At 44.8% G+C, this 16,627-nt stretch overlaps 1 protein-coding gene across 1 annotated transcript in view; it reads left to right on the top strand.

Annotated features, from left to right (window-relative positions):
• The window catches only part of mrpl23 (mitochondrial ribosomal protein L23), a 46,061-nt gene extending 31,428 nt beyond the window's left edge, over positions 1-14,633 (top strand). The window contains exon 5 of the mRNA XM_056282111.1: positions 13,407-14,633. Coding sequence (XP_056138086.1) covers positions 13,407-13,571 — 165 coding nt within the window. The 3' untranslated portion in view covers positions 13,572-14,633. The remainder of the gene's footprint in view (positions 1-13,406) is intronic.
• The last annotated feature ends 1,994 nt before the right edge of the window (positions 14,634-16,627 follow it).

Genomic DNA, 16,627 nt, shown 5'->3' with positions numbered 1-16,627 from the left:
CCGGGCACTGCAGCTGCCCATTGCTCCTATACAATAGGATGGTTTAAATGTAGACAACAAATTCATTGTAACCTGTAAAATGATGAAATAAAGTGGCTTTCATTCTTTCTTTCTAAAAGATAAAATATTACTTCCTGAACCTGGGCAAGATATTTAATTTGAGCCTTGTAAATAAATAAATAATATATATAAGAATAAGAAATGTGTATGTGTGTGTGTGTGTGTGTGTGTGTGTATGTATATACACACACACACACATACACATTTCTTATTCTTATTCTTCTTCTTCTTCTTCTTCCCCCTCCTCCTCCTCTGGCTGCTCTCATTAGGGGTCGCCACAGCAGATCATCCGTTTCCATCTCTTCCTGTCCTCTGCATCTTCCTCTGTCATGCCAACCACCTGCATGTCCTCCCTCACCACATCCATAAACCTCCTCTTTGGCTTTTCTCTTCCCCGGCAACTCCATCTTCTGCATCCTTCTCCCATTATACCCAGCATCTCCTCTGCACATGTCCAAACCATCTCAATCTTGCCTGTCTTGCTTTCTCTCCAAATTGCATAACCTGAGCTGTCCATGCTCATTCCTAATCCAGCCCATCTTTTTCACTCCCAACAAAAATCTTAGCATCTTCAACTCTGCCACTTCCAGCTCCACCTCCTGTCTTTATGTCAGTGCCGCCATCTCCAAACCATACAAACTACCATCTTGTAAACCTTCCCTTTCACTCTTGCTGGTACCCTTCTGTCACAAATCACTCCTGACGCTCTACCCACTCCACCCTGCTTGTACTCTCTTCTTCACCTCTGTTCTGCATTCTCCGTTACTTTGAACAGTTGACCCCCAAATATTTAAACTCATCCACCTTCACCGCCTCTACGCCTTGCATCCTCATCATTCCACTGTCTTCCCTCCCATTCAAGCATATGTATTCCATCTTGCTCTACTGACTTTCATTCCTCTTCTCTCCAGTGCATACCTCCCCCTCTCCAGGCTCTTCTCAACATGCTCCATACTCTCGCTACAGATCACAATGTCAACTGCGAACATCATGATCCACGGAGACTCCTGCCTGATCTCGTCCGTCAACCTGTCTATCACCACTGCAAACAAGAAAGGGCTGAGCCGATCCTTGATGTAATACCACCTCCACCTTGAACCCATCTGTCATTCCTACCGCACACCTCACCACTTTCACACTGCCCTCATACATTCCTGCACAACTACTACATACTTCTCTGTCACTCCTGACTTCCTCATACAATACCACACCTCCTCTCTCGGCACCCTGTCATATGTTTTCTCTAAATCTACAAAGACACAATGTAACTCTTTCTGGCCTTCTCTATACTTCTCAATCAACATTCTCAAAGCAAACATCGCATCTGCGGTGTTCTTTCCTGGCATGAAACCATACTGCTGCTCACTAATCATCACCTCTCCTCTTAACCTAGCTTCTATTACTCTTTCCCATATTTTCATGCTGTGGCTGATCAACTTTATACCTCTGTAGTTACTGCAGCTCTGCACATTGCCTTTGTTCATGAAAATCGGTACGACTATGCTTCTTCTCCACTCCTTAGGCATCCTCTCACTTTCCAAGATTGTGTTAAACAATCTAGTTAAAAACTCCACTGCCATCTCTCCTAAACACCTCCATGCCTCCACAGGTATGTCAGCTGGACCAACCGCCTTTCCTCTTTTCATCCTCTTCATAGCTGCCCTCACTTCCTCCTTGCTAATCCACCGCACTTCATAATTCACTAACCCCACATCATCCAACCTTCTCTCTCTCTCTCAATTTCTTCATTCATCAGCTCCTCAAAGTACTCCTTCCACCTTCTCAACACTCTCCTCACTTGTCAGCACATTTCCATGTCTATACTTCATCATCCTACCTGCTGCACATCCTTCCCAGCTCGGTCCCTCTGTCTAGCCAATTGATTCAAGTCCTTTTCTCCTTCCTTAGTGTCTAATCTCTCATACAACTCACTGTACACATTTTCCTTTGCCTTTCCCACCTCTCTCTTTGCCTTATGCCGCATCTCCTTGTACTCCTGTCTGCTTTCTTCATCTCACTGACTATCCCACTTCTTCTTTGCCAACCTCTTCCTCTGTATACTCTGCTGTACTTCCTCATTCCACCGCCAAGTCTCCTTGTCTTCCTTCCTCTGTCCAGATGACACACCAAGTACCTTCCTAGCTGTCTCCCTCACTATTTCTGCAGTGGTTGTCCAGCCATCCGGCAACTCTTCACTACCACCCAGTGCCTGTCTTAGCTCCTTCCTGAACTCCACACAACAGTCTTTCTTCTTCAACTTCCACCATTTGATCTTCGGCTCTGCCTTCACTGTCTTCCTCTGCTTGATCTCCAAAGTCATCCTACAGACCACCATGTGACGCTGCCTAGCTACACACACACACACACACACACACACACACATACATACACACACACATTTTATATATATATATATATATATATATATAGGCGATGCTGCCTAGCTATGTTTTATATATATGTATATACACTCACTGGCCACTTTATTAGGCACACCTGTCCAACTGCTCGTTAACGCAAATTTCTAATCAGCCAATCACATGGCAGCAACTCAATGCATTTAGGCATGTAGACATGGTCAAGACGATCTGCTGCAGTTCAAACCGAGCATCAGAATGGGGGAAGAAAGGTGATTTAAGTGACTTTGAACGTGGCATGGTTGTTGGTGCCAGAGGGGCTGGTCTGAGTATTTCAGAAATTGCTGATCTACTGGGATTTTCACGCACAAACATCTCTAGGGTTTACAGAGAATGGTCTGAAAAAGAGAAAACATCCAGTGAGCGGCAGTTCTGTGGGCGAAAATGCCTTGTTGATGCCAGAGGTCAGAGGAGAATGGCCAGACTGGTTCGGGCTGATAGAAAGGCAACAGTAACTCAAATAACCACTCATTACAACCGAGGTATGCAGAAGAGCATCTCTGAATGCACAACATGTCGAACCTTGAGGCAGATGGGCTACAGCAGCAGAAGACCACACTGGGTGCCACTCCTGTCAGCTAAGAACAGGAAACTGAGGCTACAATTCGCACAGGCTCACCAAAATTGGACAATAAAAGATTGGAAAAACATTGCCTGGTCTGATGAGTCTCGATTTCTGCTGCGACATTCGGATGGTAGGGTCAGAATTTGGCGTCAACAACATGAAAGCATGGCTCCATCCTGCCTTGTATCAACGGTTCAGGCTGGTGGTGGTGGTGTAATGTTGTGGGGGATATTTTCTTGGCACACTTTGGGCCCCTTAGTACCAATTGAGCATCGTGTCAACGCCACAGCCTACCTGAGTATTGTTGCTGACCATGTCCATCCCTTTATGGCCACAGTGTTCCCATCTTCTGATGGCTACTTCCAGCAGGATAACGCGCCATGTCATACAGCTCAAATCATCTCAGACTGGTTTCTTGAACATGACAATGAGTTCACTGTACTCAAATGGCCTCCACAGTCACCAGATCTCAATCCAATAGAGCACCTTTGGGATGTGGTGGACCGGGAGATTCGCATCATGGATGTGCAGCTGACAAATCTGCAGCAACTGCGTGATGCTATCATGTCAATATGGACCAAACTCTCTGAGGAATGTTTCCAGTACCTTGTTGAATCTATGCCACGAAGGATTAAGGCAGTTCTGAAGGCAAAAGGGGGTCCAACCTGGTACTAGCAAGGTGTACCTAATAAAGTGGCCAGTGAGTGTATAGTGTTTTTTCTGGAAACCATCAATGGTGTTGATAAAAAGGCTCAACAAATTAGGAGCAGAATATTAACATAGATGTAGGGGAAAAAACTTTTAATACATTTCAGCTGCCAATGTGAATCACATTGGCAGCTGATGAGTGCGTGACGCACGAAACAAGCTTGTACTGTAATGTTTTAAAGTTTTTCCTACATCTATCTTAATACATACATACATACATACATATATATATATATATATATATATATATATATATATAAAACTTCATTAAAGGAAACACTCAGCGATCAGGAAAGTGCTCAATAAACAAGGGGCACTCATTCACACTGATGGTGGAGGCTGCCATGCAAGGCGCCAACCTGCTCATCGGGAGCAGTTAGGGGGTTCAATATCTTGCTCAAGGGCACTTCGACACGCTCTCTGGAGGAGCTGGGCATCGAACCAAGAACCTTCCGATTACTAGACGACCCACTCTACCTCCTGAGACACACACACACACACACACACACACACACACACACACAGGGAAATATAAAAGGGTTGGTACTGAGTCAATGACAACATTTGCTTTCCCTTCTTGCCCCCCCACCCCAACACACACACACACACACATTTACTACTGCCTTCCCTTTCTCTCTTTTTTTTCTTTACCCATCGGGAGGGAAACTGTGGCTGTAATGGGTCCTTCATGTGCGTAAGAGGTGTGTGTTTACATCTCTGGCAGCACAGGGCCCTGTCCCAATGTTCCTGCATGGCAGTCCCATTGAAATGAGAGAACTGGGAAGATGCTGCCAGACTGATGGAAAATGACCCACTCCTGTCATTTGTTATTTTGGAAACTGACTAACTGACAGGAACCTTTAGAGGTGCATTATGTGTATGACTTTCTTTGCTTTTGCGTTTTTGGCTTGTCCTCTGTCTCCTCCATAAATCACTCAGTATGCACTCGTACACTCTTTCTCATACACTCACTCTCTCTCACACACATGCAAACACACTCTCTTACACAGATACTCCAAGAGAGAGAGAGGAAAAGAGACACACAGGAAAGGTCGTTTGGGCTCTGAGCACAATGGGGCCGAGGGGACACGGGCTATGCTTCTGCTGTGGTGCGATGTATATATTACCGATGAAAATATGAATGCTCTCTGCCAGCACTTTCTCTGACTGCGGAAATGTGTCCAGCAGACACCACGCACGCACATTGCACACACACACACATATATATATATATATATACACATACACACACATAAACCTACACACACATTGGGTGCAACCCTCTGCCAATAATAAGACTTGTTTAAGGAGTCTCAGGGCTTTGTTGATTCCAATCTCAAGGCTTTGTGTTTTTGTTTTTTTTTGTGAATCGTGCTTGCATAGGCCACTATTAATTTTTGCTGTGTGTTTATGCAAGTCGACTGGTGCTACGCTGTATATCAGGGAATTGTCATGCGACAAAGTCCTACGCTGGCTGGCTGAAGCCTTTTTGACTCATTGTTCCTCTTGTTAACTGGCCTGGGATTCTGCTGGAGCCCTGCCTTCCTCCTCCCTCCCTTCCTTCCTAGATGCATTCTGTCCTCTTCCTCTTCCTAAGTCACTTCCTCATGCCCTCCCCCCATATACCCCCCCCGCCCCCACTGCCTCTTTCCTCCTTGTTTTTCTTCCCCGCCACCAACTCCTGTAGCAAACCTCTCTTGGATCAGTCCAGTGTTTGCGTTGTGGATTCTTTGTTCCTCGATGGCGAGGTGTCTGCCTGTGCGTGTGTGTGTCTATGTTTATAGAGAGACACCAAGGGCCTTGGCAGGGCTGTTGGTTTCTAGGTGCTTCTCCAGGGTTTGGCTGCTCTCTGTGTTCCTGGCTGAGCCTACTCTCTCTGACTGGGGTTGCGTTCTGTCGTCGCTCTTGCAATGGTGTACTGAGCAGAAAGCCTCATGTGGTTTTTACTGTAGTCGCTGCCACAAGATGGAGGCAAGTTCAGATATCTTTTCATTTGATTGAAGGTTATATATGTTGTGCCGTGCCTTGCTCTCTTGATCAGGTATCGGGAGTTTAGAAGCAAATGTCAGGTTGAGAGGATAACATGAATTCAAGCCTCTGAAAAGTCAAACGCAGTAGTAGTTTCCATAATAGTCATACTTAGGATAGATGGAGCTAGATGCCTGCCCGGTCCTGTCTGTGTAGCTTTGAGGATTCACATTGGACATCTCAGCCTTGATTGTAGCCCACATACCTAAATATTGTGTTGCAGTTAATAACCATCCCCACTGCTGGAATTGTGTAGGCTGAGAGCTACCTAGCGCTCATCTGAGTGTATCTTTTTTTTGTTTCACTGACACTGTCAAACAAGAATAATAATGAACAGAAAAACTAGAATTGGAAAACAAAGCAAGGGGTACTGTTTGGAGGGTGGACAAAGGCCCATCTTTTTAAAAAAGGAAGAAAAAATAGACCTGTGATTTGAAGTGGTTCTGTGTAGGCTGGCTCTGTTGATGTGTGCTGCTGCCAAAGTTGATTAGTATTCACTACTAATTCAGACACTTTTGCCTGCTTAAAAAAATAAATAAATCTTGAGTCACATTAGTTCCTCTCTGGGTGCCCACTTTGCATCCTTTAAATAATTTTCATTAGTTCAGCCCCAGCCAATTGTCCAACTACCATACCACTTTCCCTGTTCTGCTCATGGTGGTGGGGTTCCGCTTACTTCTATTTATGCCTCTGGGTTTTTGTTTGGTCTCCAGAACAATACTACTAAGCTTTGTAAGCCAAATATTTCTTTGGATAATAGGCACACAGAGTTGCATATACAAAAGTTGAACGCTTGAATGCATGCACAAACACACATCCGCTAACTCCCAAAACTCCAAATGTGAGAGCTTGTTTTGGGTTTGTTTCAGGCGAGCACATTTCGGTGTAGTCGAGGCCAACTCTGTTTTGCGTCTTTGCTTTACTGAACTTGATGTCTCACCCTTTGGGACTTCAACAATGCAATGTGGTAATTTTATGCATGTTTCTCTTGGTATTTTGGGGGTTGGAGAATGGAGACAGACCATTCCTTCACGCCTACACACTGACCCCAACCAAAATATTTCACATATCTAAGCAGAACTTTTGGTGGACAGTTTGATCAGTAGAAGCCCCGTACGCAGTCTGTTTTATCCTCATGATTACTGGCTCTAATGATGGTATAATTAATAAGCTTATCAATCACACAAGCTCATTTTAATATTGGCAACAGTGAACTGAAGGCTGTTGTTTGATATATCTTACAGGTAAAATTTCTAAACTGAGAAAGGAAATTGTCGTGGTTCATCACATAATAGGAAATTCAAACACTATGAATCTGCTGGAATGGCAAGTGTTGAATTTGCTATGTATTTGAAGGTTGTGTAGAAGAGAAGGTGGTATGTGACGTTCTGAAGGTATATAACTCATTTATCCTCAAAATACCTTTAGAGTACCTGGAAAATGAAGTTGATTTTTCCTTTGTAACCATGCCATGCAAATGATATTTGCTGAGCATAGCTACTAGCTATGTAACTATGTTCATATCGGCTCTTTGTCAAGTTGTGTGCACAGTGTGTTTGAGTGAGTGCATATGTACATATGTGCTTGTGTATCCATTGGCCTCATGCATATAAAGTTTTTCAGCAGAAATTTTAGTAAAACCTTGCATTTACATAAGTCATTCATGCTGTAAGTGATATGAGACCATGTATAAGTTATAATACGATTTAATAATATGAGGATCATGCATCATTACGCAAGTTAGTTCTGGCTGGCTGACAATCCACATCTAGTTTCCATTCAAAACTTGGACCATCTGTATTAACAATTACTATTCTCATCAAATTTTCTCCAAAATTTGGTGAAAGTAGGTTGGTAAATTCAAAATTTTGCTGCAAACGTAATCTTCACAAATACCTTGGACCAGTGCTTACATGCATAGTTATCATTTAAGAGGCAAGTGGATTTGACATCAGTTTACCATGACAGGTGTTTCCCTTACCCAACCACTGTAAATTTCTCTGGTCCACCAGAAAGGATGTGAGGTTAGACGTTAGCATGCTACTTTTTAATAAAAAGTAGCAGCTGCTAAGGTGAACTGAGCATAGCATGGCAAATGGAGGGAGAAGTTACAAAAACCACACTTTAAGGGGCATCCAGGTGGCATGGCGGTCTATTCCGTTGCCTACCAACACGGGGATTGCCGATTCGAATCCGTGTGTTACCTCTGGCTTGGTCGGGCATCCCTACAGACACAATTGGCCGTGTCTGCGGGTGGGAAGCTGGATGTGGGTATGTGGGTATGTGTCCTGGTCACTGCACTAGCACCTCCTCTGGTCAGTCAGTGTGCCTCTTCGGGGAGAGGAGGGGGAACTGGGGGGAATAGCATGATCCTCTGTCCCCCTGGTGAAACTCCTCACTGTCAGGTGAAAAGAAGCGGCTGGTGACTCCACATGTCTTCCCCGGCTCGGCAGAGGGCATGGAGCAGTGACCAGGATAGCTCGGAAGAGTAGGGTAATTCGCCAAGTACAATTGGGGAGGAAATGGGGGGGGGGCACACACACACATTTTAACAGTTGGCCTTGGACACCACTTAAAGAGAAATTTCTCTGCTGGTTTTCTATTCATGTAATCAGTACTGATGAGTAATGTAGTCAACTGAAGCAGTGAAGTCCTCACTGTGTACTACGTTGACGGAGAAATCGATGTTTTCCTGCTCACAGTCTTTCCCACAGTGCCTACATGTACCAGAATGCATTGCACATAAGCCTCTGTATTGTCGTCCATATAATCCTCAGCGCTAGTGTAGTTGGACGTCAAGTCCACCATCGGAAATGCAGCTCAGCCAAGAGAGCGAGGGTGTGTTTTTTGAAAAGCATGTTTAGAGTAGGTTAGAGCAGTGTTTCCCAACCCAGTCCTCAAGGAACTCCAATCCTGCAGATTTTCTTTGCAACCCTGAATAGGTACCTGTTTGTAGTTATTCAACCAATCAGCAATGAATTATGTCAGATGTTGCACACCTTGCATAATTAAGTGCTGTGAGATGATTGGTTGAGTACAAGTACAAGCGGGGATACCTATACAGGGTTACAATGAAAATCTGCAGGATAGGGGTTCCTTGAGGACTGGGTTGGGAAACGCTGGGTTAGAGTATTAGAAACCCTGTTAGGCTGTAATTTTTCCAACCGCCAGCTGACATCATGAGTCGTCACTTGGAGGCCAGAAAAAAAAAACTCAATTTCACTGCCGTGCCAGAGATGCAGAAATGATCGGGATCAACTGCGGGTGTTTGTCATGTGCTAACCCTGTCACAGATAAACAGAGATAAGGTTTAAGATCAGTGAATTTTCCCTTTAAATGACGATCATTAATAATATTTGCAAAAATAGGACCAGTTGAACAGTGAGTAGTGCAACAAACTTGTATAGTTTAAAAAAGCCCAAAAAGAAAATGCTTGCAGCGAAAAAATCTCGCAAAACATCTCGCTTGTCAGCATTGGTAAGGATCTTCAAACAGCCGTTGGATTAATGTATTCACTGCAAGCTGTCATTTCAGAGTTCAGCACTCTGTAGGGAAGGGAAAGCGAACACTGGCAAGAAGGAACAAATGCTGTAACATTTTCCTTTGCAAGGGCTGCCCTACCCAATAGAGTAACTTGCAACCTATTTGTGAAAAGCAAAATTAACAATATCATGTAAACAACTTACAATTCCATGAAAATAGTTAATCTTGAAAGTTTCTGAAAATATATGTCGTTCCTCTAGCCTGCTCCCCATTAACAGTAAAATCATGTTACCGGGTGTTCATGAGAGAGTCTGAAAGGCAGCATTAACAGATAAGCGTGGTTGCCTGCCTCCATTGACCTGTTATTTTTGTGTGCATACATGCATGTGTCTGTCTGTGTGTGTGTGTATGCACTGTACTGTACTCTATGGCAGGCTGACAGACTCTATGGTGGGCCAATGATGCATTAGACATGGCCAGAAATGGGCTAGTATGGACTAAATAATGGATACCATCCTCTCCCTCTGAATAAATGAAGACCAGAGAATGGAGAGAGAGGGAAGATTAAGGCCCTGTCCCATTACTTTCCCTTTAACCCTACCTTACTATTTAACTACACCGCTTCTTTACATCATCAGTAGCTGAGCAACCAGCGAAATGTCGCAGGAAGAGCACGTGATAACCAGCTTTATGTGCTTGTAACAGAACCAGTGTAGCTCGATACCACCGGTAACTAGTTTCTATTGACATAAAATCTCTGCTATAACATCGTTTCAGCTCATTGATATTCTCCTTCACATGGACAGCTAGCCAGGAAGCAATTCTTTTTTTTTTTTATCCCCCCCCCATTGTATATGGCCAATTACCCCACTCTTCCGAGCCTTCCCGGTCGCTGCTCCACCCCCTCTGCCAATCTGGGGAGGGCTGCAGACTACCACATGCCTCCTCCAATACATGTGGAGTCGCCAGCCACTTCTTTTCACCTGACAGTGAGAAGTTTCACCAGGGGGACATAGCGCGTGGGAGGATCACACCAGCGCCGTAGAGAGAGTCTGGCCAACTAGCTACACAGTTGCCATATTGCCTACCAACTGGTAGGCAGCCCCATGCATGCGCTATTCAAAACCGCGCTCATTTTATGATCTCTCAAGCTGCACTTTCAAAGAAATAAGGGAAAACAGAGATGGGGTGCCGGGTGAGGTTCTCAGGCATGGTGGGCGTGGCGATATTGTGTACTGTGGTATATTGTATTATTAAGTACCAAAGAGTATCATTAATTTTGAATTTTCCAACATTCAGTCAAGTATTCAGAGTATCCAAAATTGTGTTTTGCATCACTCATTATCAGTAGTCAGAGTACCAGAAATTGTCTTTTCCATCATTCAATACCAGTACGCACCAGAAATTACAGTGCCTCTCAAAAGTATTTATGCAGTGGTATGCAAGTCTTAAAAACGCTAATGACAGCCTCGGAAAACCTCAAAACCCTTTGTGAATAGTGTCAAAGTGTTGTCTAAATTCTTTAATCTGATAAATATATGTTCCTGTAAGTCGAGGGTCACAGATCAAGTGCAATAATATAAATCAGGAGGACGATTGAAGGACTCCATATAATAGGGTAAGCTATGAGCCTTATGTCATGTGACCAGCTTAATGAGATAACTGACTGAAAGTTGCCTCACATTTGACTACTGTCAAATAAGAATTTAACATGACCATTGTGTCTGTCACCTTATTAATTGGTCACATGGCAAAATGAGGCTCAGAGCTTACCCTGTTTTGTGGGTGTAATATACCATGAATGGATCATTCTGTTAATTTCTATTACTAGACTTTGACCCCAACTTAAAGGAAACAAGAATTTATTAGATTGAAAACTTAGACAACATATTGAAGCTATTGAGAAAGGGGTTTGGCCTTTTAAGGCCACACCAATGCATAAGTCATTTTGAGAGGCACTTTATGTATTTTACATCATTCAGTACCAGTACTTAGGGTTCCAGAAATTATGGATTTTCCATCATTTCAATCCTAGTTTCAGAGAACCAGAGATTTATTTATCATTGCATACCAGTAGTCAGAGTAGGTGCTTTAACACCAGATCAGCAGCAGAGGCTATGGTAATAACGTGTTTCACTTTTTCAGTCCATGATGAAGGTGATGAGACGAGGAAGAAACCCACCAGCGGTCATAACACAGTCGCAGGCACTGAGCAACCCAAAGAATTTACCCCAGACGCTTTAGATTTGATCCACTACACTGCTGGTGTGGTGGGTAAATTGGTGATTAGTACCAGTATTATATATTTTGCAACGTTCAGCTACTAGTGAATGATAATGAGCAATAATGTCAGGGACACTTGAGAAATATATTAGGCCTACCTGTTTAGAGGTTTAGCCAGTGCAGCGTCAGTTCTGTATCAGGGCTCTTGTCTAGTTTATCTCAACACTGCCTCGGCTCAGGCTCAGGCCTGTCACTAAATCCATCCCATATGACAATCTGACACTGTTTACATTTGCCTGATTTCTGTCAACGGTTATACATGGCTTGGATGTGCTAATACAACTGATTTCCACACATCAGTACCTTACAAACTCTCTGATTGCTCTAGGCAAGTTAGTTTATCGAAAAACTCTAAACACTGAAATGAACTCACCGAGCACAAGTAGGAATAAGCTGAGGGGGACCAGGCCAGCCTGCAAGTCTTCAAGGTCCAAACTGCCCTCCTTTGTGCATCCTGTGGAAATCGATGCATCATACGACCTTGTCCTGGCTGAACGGAACAGCCCCAAGCTGCACAACACACCATTTCTCCTTCAACTGCTACAAATCGGTGAGAAATGGGCCGAAAACGCAGGAAAAATCATTGAAATCTCATGATGACAGAGCCAGAAGTTGGTAGGCAACATGGTGCCCGTCAAGCATGTGACAGGCTCTCAGCCAATCACGGTGCGTGTTGCAAAGATCAAAGGATGGTCAGACTCTCTCTATACATCGTGCTGGATCACGCTGTTCCCCCCAGTCCCCCCCCCCGAACAGGGGCCCCGACCGACCAGAGGAGGCGCTAGTGCAGCGACCAGGAGACATGCCCACATCCAGCCAATTGTGTCTGTAGGGACAACCGACCAAGCCGGGGAAGAAATTCTAATTTATTAAACTTGTTCATTTTTTCGGGTAAATACGATGTTCAGATTTGCAAATAGAAAGGGATCAAACCTAAATGTACTAACTTTTTGTAAATAATGATCTTTTTTAAATCCACGAAGTCTTAAGAACATGAACAAAAAGTACATGAAAATATGTGAATGCATGGCTCAACGCCTTTTATTCTAATTCATTTTCATGCTCCTTTAATCTGATTTGTTGTCTTGTTTTAATTATTTTGTGACATGCATTTCTTTGTAGCTCTTGGTGTGTACAATGTTCGCCATAGTGTCATTTGTTCCCTGAAAAAAAAAGTACATAGCAATTTTCATCAAGTGGTTGTCATGAAGAATCAGTTGCATAAGCTATTGTATGCATATACTAAGATATTCTAGCAGAGTTTATGCTTTTTCCATAATTATTTCCGGAAAAAAAAACAACACTTGTACACATATTTACTGGCATTGGCAGCCATTTTCAACCAGATTCAGCCATAGTTTGCAATGCATTCATTCAACCACTCATTGCTCCATTTGGAGGGCCATCTGGAGGGCAAGATGAACACTACCCCTCAGTCTCAAATAAATTTGGGACACCCTTCGCTACGCAGGAGCATGCAAAACGGAGGAGTAGGGCCAAGTGGTGGGGCTACGGGGAGGGGGGGTGGTTACTGGGACAGGGCCTAAATGTGTGTGTGAAGAGAGAGATATTGATTGATTGATTGATTGATTGATTGATTGATTAACTGGCAGCGAGATTGGGGTGGGCAGGATTTGTTAATTCCAAATCATTTTACTCCAATAAAGAAAATGGAAAGTGTTAAAGGCACTCTAATTGTTCATGTTAGTTGCACATATAATTGGATGACCACAAATTTAATTACTTAATGTATTTTACAATTTTTGCCAATTATCAGGCAGGCTACTCAGATTCTTTTTTTGTCCGCTCTTGTTTGTTTTTTCTATTCCTTACCTTTTCACCGCACTTCTCCTTTTTCCAAGGGCCAGGGCCAGACGTTTACCTTCCCCGATATCTTCCCAGCAAAGGACAAGAAGCCACCGGAAGGCTCAGTGGAGGCGATGCAGGAGAAGCTCATGGAGGATGAGAAGCAGAAGCAGAAACCTGACCCCAGGAGAGGAGGGGTCACTGAGTGGTTTGGACTCTAGCAACCCACTGACCTGGAACTCTTAAAGGGTGTGTGCGTGCGTGCGTGCATGTCAGTGGGGGGGGGGGGCATGAGTCCACACGCTTGTGGATGTATATTGACAGATGATGTATTGATTTTACGGCATGACCTTGTTATCATTTTCAAATTCTGTTTGTGTAAGTTACTCTCCGAAGTGTATAGAAGCAGAGAATGAGCATGTGTGCGAGATGCAGGAGACGTGTGTGTGTGTGTGTGTGTGTGTGTGTGTGCATGTGCGCACACATGCATGTGCGAGTGTATGAGGCTGCTGTCCAGCAGCCCGAGCCAGAACACAACCACAGGAGGAGGAGAGTGGCCTTGGTCCATCTGTCTAGAAACCAGCCCACCATACAGAATCTCCGTCACCTCAGATGACCTCCTCTTCTCCCTCCCTTCTTCCCTACCCGCTGTTCCACCTCCTTTCTCCTTCTACTCTTGCTCCTCTTCTTCCCCTGCAAAAGCCTCCCCTCCTTCTCTCTTTCCCCATATTGCTCCTCAGTATTCTACCCCCGCTCCACCTCCTCCCCCTTTTGTTCCTCCTTTTTCTTGAGGTCTTCCTTTTTTCTCCTCCTCCTGATCCCTCCTCCTTTGCTGGTCCTCCCGTCCTCCCTCTTTCTCCTCCTTTTTCCCGCTTTCTTCCCCTACCCCCCTCCCTCCTCGTCCTCTACCTACCATGCTGGGGAAACGGTACAGTGTGGTATCCCTAGTAGCCCTGACACATAGCCAGTTGGACCGGAGAACCTGGACGGCTCGCAGTCTTTCCTCTTTTATGAGTTTGCCGCGGATTAATTGACCACTTTAGGTAAACAACAATTGAGATGTTGTTTCAATAAAGCAGCAACACGGAATCTGTTGGAGCCTTTCGTGATTTTTGTGGTAGTGCCGCCTCTTGCCGCAACTCTGAAAGACCAAGGAGGCGATCATACCGTGTGTGTGTTTGTGAGAGTGCGTGCGTGCGTGTTTGTGTGTGGCGTGTGAGACTTGCCAGTGAATCTGTTTGTTAAACTAAGTACTGTTGGGGTAAGAACCAATAAATGGTCACTTGTCCAAAAGTGCTCTGCTTACTTTTGCATTTATTCTCCTCCCCTCATCTCCCATGGCTGCTGCATTTGAGAACTGGCTCTCTGAAACGCTGTTCACCACAGAATCTCGTCTGCGCATATGCCAATGTGGTCTGGTAGCTGTTTTGACAAAGTAATGATCTGTGTTTGAATCGGGCCACTGACGGACTTAGCACTCTTACGGTAACAGGGCCTGTGCAGGGGAGGGAGTTCTCTTGGGCTCACTTAGACCCGCCATTGTGTGAGAGGCCAAGGTTACACTGAGTCCCCCAGCTGTGACCACTATACTGGCCTGCTATTCCGGGTTGCACTCCCTGATCTCAACTGAGACAACGCCAGCTATCACTAAGGAGAATGTCAATATTGATCCTGTTGGGCCATTGTCTGCTGCCTGGAACCACTCACCCCCTGCGAAGCCATTAAACAATTTGATTTAGAACAAAACAAGCCTCCTGTTACACTACCACTCTCTCTCTGTTTCTCTTTCTGTTGTCTCTCCCCTGGTCTGTTTTTTTTCTTCCTCATTTCCCTCTTTCTCTGCTCCTTTCGCTCTCTCTCTCTTGCCTAGTCTGGACGTCCAGAGGAACAGCTGCTGAACTGAGCGAGAGGAAGACCAAATTCCTGTCCGCTCTCCCCACTGCCTGAAGAGACCCCACATGAAAGTTGGGAAATCTAGTGCTGCTGTTTGCCAAGCAATAATCTACCCCCCCCCCCCACACACACACACCCTCAATGTTCTCCGCCTGGCTCTCCCCTACTCCTCAAACCCAGTAAAAAGCTGCAAGTACAATGTTGCTCCCTCACTCCAGCGCTGTCCATGCAGCTGGCAGCCATTTCCCTGTTTGTTCACACGATGTTCTCCCTGCCTGTCAGAGGGATGCTGTTTGGCCACAGTGTGTGGGGACAAGCTTGGGGGGGTGTGCAGAGAGAGTGGGACGGGGAAGTCATTTTTTTATTGATACCCCCCACTCCAGATTTAGAGGGATCAACCTATGTGCCGTATGAGGTGCATTTGTACAAAGTGTAGAGGGAGGGAGGGAGAGAGAGAGAGAGAGAGTGTGTGTGTGTGTGTGTGTGTGTGTGTGTGTGTGTGTGTGTGTGTGTGTGTGTGTGTGTGTGTGTGTGTGTGTGGAGGCAGGGCGGAGCGGGGGAAACGAGTGAGAGCAGATGGAGGTGAAAGAGAAAGTGTAGAGGGTGAAAGGATAGTGAAAAAGAGATGACATCACTGAGAAAATGCTGAGCTGGATTTAAGGCTGCAGGATGAAAGGGGACTACTCCCACTCTCTTTTGCACTCTCTCCCTCTCCCTATCTCGTGAGATGTACAGTGCAGGTCATTTTCCCATCCCTACATAGTTAGTTAATGGAAGGGGGGTTGAATATTTTAAGCAGCCCTTCACTCGCCTCCTTTTCCCCCCTCTTATTCCTCTCTCCCTTCTCTCTTCTCTCTTCTGTCCTCTCTCGCTCTCTCGTTCAGTCCTGCATTAGTCAAGAGCACACATGACCCTGTTTCTGCTACCGCTGTCCAAGTTTGCAGTGTGTACATGACATCATGCTGTATTTTTGGGATCAGTGGGATAAGTGGAGGTATAGTGAGTGTCCTCCCTGACTCCTTGAAGCCTCCCTCTGGGACACTTCCCTTCCTTGGTTTCTGCTGTCACTTGCCCTGACACAGGGAACTCTAGACTTACAGTAGCGAAACCGCAGATTGCACAGCAGAAGTCAGCTGTATCTCAAAATGAGGAAATCGTTCAGAAATGTTATAACATGGGCTTTTTCTCCGTTTTCTCCGATTGTCAGAATTGCAGTTTTTTTGCTGTTTTTTTTTTTTTTTTTTGTCTAAAAAGAAAACATGAGGACATCATCAGAGGAGGGAAAGCCATGTGTGCCTTCGGTATTTCCTGTTTTGAAGAGCTTACTACACATAAGGCCTTGTTTACAGGATTCATGAAAATGGCCCCATTTAACATGAACTTG

This window comes from Lampris incognitus, chromosome 6 (assembly GCF_029633865.1).
Source record: "Lampris incognitus isolate fLamInc1 chromosome 6, fLamInc1.hap2, whole genome shotgun sequence".
Taxonomy (NCBI): Eukaryota; Metazoa; Chordata; class Actinopteri; order Lampriformes; family Lampridae; genus Lampris; species Lampris incognitus.
The sequence above is the reverse complement of the archived record's forward strand: the minus strand, read 5'-3'. Positions and strand labels throughout refer to the sequence as shown.